A 1,880-nucleotide genomic window follows, 5' to 3' on the forward strand; every position below is an offset into this window, starting at 1 on the left:
ATGGGGTTAGTGGTGCATAGTGGCTTGCTTAGCAGGTGAGTTCGGGTCAAAGGTCAGCGTCAAGGGCGGCGATGTTGCCTAGGGGCGGGCAGCGAGGGCGGCGTTGGTGCGTATGAGCGGGCGGCGAGGGAGAGGGCGGGCTGCGAGGGAGAGGGCGGCGAGGGAGAGGGCGGCGAGGGAGAGGCCGGCGAGGGTGAGGGCGGGTAGCGACTGCGGGCCATCCAACGCCGCTTGCGGCTTTAATTTCAATTTATTATTTCTAATTTTTAGGTGTGATTCTGTTTAGTTCTTCCTTTTATCCCAAACTTCTTTCCAATATAAGGATCAGATATCATGTTCCAATCATGAAATCTCTCCTAATCTTAATTCCCCCCAAAACACTCTCCCTAATCAAAAGGAAACACTATACACGAGGCGTCCATTTCTGAACCACCTGGGTCCTCTCTGTATTCCGGCGAACTTAATCCAGTTTCCATCTGTTGAATGTGATTGATGTCCCCTGAACGCAGTTTGAGCAGCTGGCCTTCCTGTGGATGGAGCGGCAGAAGTCCGGAGGCAACTACAGCCGCTACCGGGCACAGACGGAGAAACATGTGGTGCTGTGCGTCAGCTGTCTCAAGATTGACCTCCTCATGGACTTCCTCAACGAGTTCTTCGCTCACCCTCGGCTGCAGGTCTGGTTTAAGTAGGACAGCCAAGTGTTGGGGGGGTGTTTGTTGTCTGTAATAATCCTCAGCGGGAGCCCAACTGACTGAGGTTAAAGCGCAGGATTAATTCTGTAACAGCGGGGATCAAACCTCTGTCCTTTTGATGCTGGAGCATCGATGTATGCGGCTGCCTGAAGAAGTGAATATGTATTTGTTTTCCTGGAGATCATTTTACTGTTCCCCTCTGCCAGCAGGCTGGAATTGTGCTCTCATTCATTTCCATTATTTATTTATTTTAGTTTGGTGAAGAAAATTTGCTGCCAGTCGTTTGATAAATATATAAATAAAAGCAATTAATTACACTGCTGGGCTGCTGCCAACATGATTAGCACATGCACTGCATAATAATGCAAACTTGAAGCAGGGCGTCGGAATAATCTGGATCGCTATTTAACTTTGAGTTGTGTTTTTTTGTGTGTTTTTGTGAAGGACTACTACGTGGTAATCCTTTGTCCAGCTGAGATGGATGTTCAAGTCAGACGGGTCCTTCATGTCCCTCTTTGGGCCCAGAGAGTCATTTACTTGCAGGGGTCTGCCCTCAAAGACCAGGACCTGATGAGGGCCAAGTGAGTCCGGCAGGTTTTTTTTTTATTAAAAACTACTCAATATGGATTGTTAAATCCCTTCTGGTACTTCATTTTTTTTCCTTTTCTACTCTATCACACAATAACATGCAAATACCCTCTTTCCTGTCTTTCCCCCCATTCTCTCTTTCTGTTAATGCTCCACTAACAACCTGCAGAATGGACGATGCTGAGGCCTGCTTTATTCTCAGCAACCGCTTTGAAGTGGACCGCATTGCTGCTGTATGTTCTTAAACATTTCCCTGTTTGACTTTTCCCATCAAATCCTAATGGTATGAATTGCATAGAGACTAACCCTTTTGTTCCCTTACATTGGAGACCCAGTAACAGTGTTTTTTTTTGGTCTAAAAGTCACTCTGGTACGGTGGCCCTGAAGTGCAAATCTCACCAACAAATTACTCTACGCAAAACTATTTAAAGATCACAATGGCAATTTAAAAAGTGAAACAAATAATTAAACAAATAAAATGAAACATTTTGGAAAACAAAAGTATTTTTCAGAAATCAAAATGAGATGTTAAAAAATTAAACACAAAAAGTAACTGGAAAAGATTTTTCCTACCCTTTCTGGTTTTCTACTTTTGTGTCA

General features: G+C 44.7%; 1 protein-coding gene across 1 annotated transcript; it reads left to right on the plus strand.

Annotated features, from left to right (window-relative positions):
• Window positions 1-247: 247 nt before the first annotated feature.
• Window positions 248-1,867, plus strand: LOC112141301 (potassium channel subfamily T member 2-like). The gene is made up of 3 exons (XM_024264408.2): window positions 248-674; window positions 1,137-1,273; window positions 1,450-1,867. The coding sequence occupies exons 1-3, from the start codon at window positions 534-536 to the stop codon at window positions 1,523-1,525; spliced, it is 354 nt and encodes a 117-aa protein (XP_024120176.1). The 5' UTR covers window positions 248-533; the 3' UTR covers window positions 1,526-1,867.
• The last annotated feature ends 13 nt before the right edge of the window (window positions 1,868-1,880 follow it).

Source organism: Oryzias melastigma, unplaced genomic scaffold (genome assembly GCF_002922805.2).
Source record: "Oryzias melastigma strain HK-1 unplaced genomic scaffold, ASM292280v2 sc00360, whole genome shotgun sequence".
In the NCBI taxonomy this organism is placed as follows: Eukaryota; Metazoa; Chordata; class Actinopteri; order Beloniformes; family Adrianichthyidae; genus Oryzias; species Oryzias melastigma.

Excerpts from the sequence above, each read along its gene's own strand:
- LOC112141301 (XM_024264408.2), top strand. The coding sequence starts at position 534 with ATGGAGCGGCAGAAGTCCGGAGGCAACTACAGCCGCTACCGGGCACAG. Across the intron at positions 675-1,136 it reads TCGCTCACCCTCGGCTGCAG|GACTACTACGTGGTAATCCT; the intron begins GTCTGGTTTAAG and ends GTTTTTGTGAAG. Across the intron at positions 1,274-1,449 it reads CAGGACCTGATGAGGGCCAA|AATGGACGATGCTGAGGCCT; the intron begins GTGAGTCCGGCA and ends AACAACCTGCAG.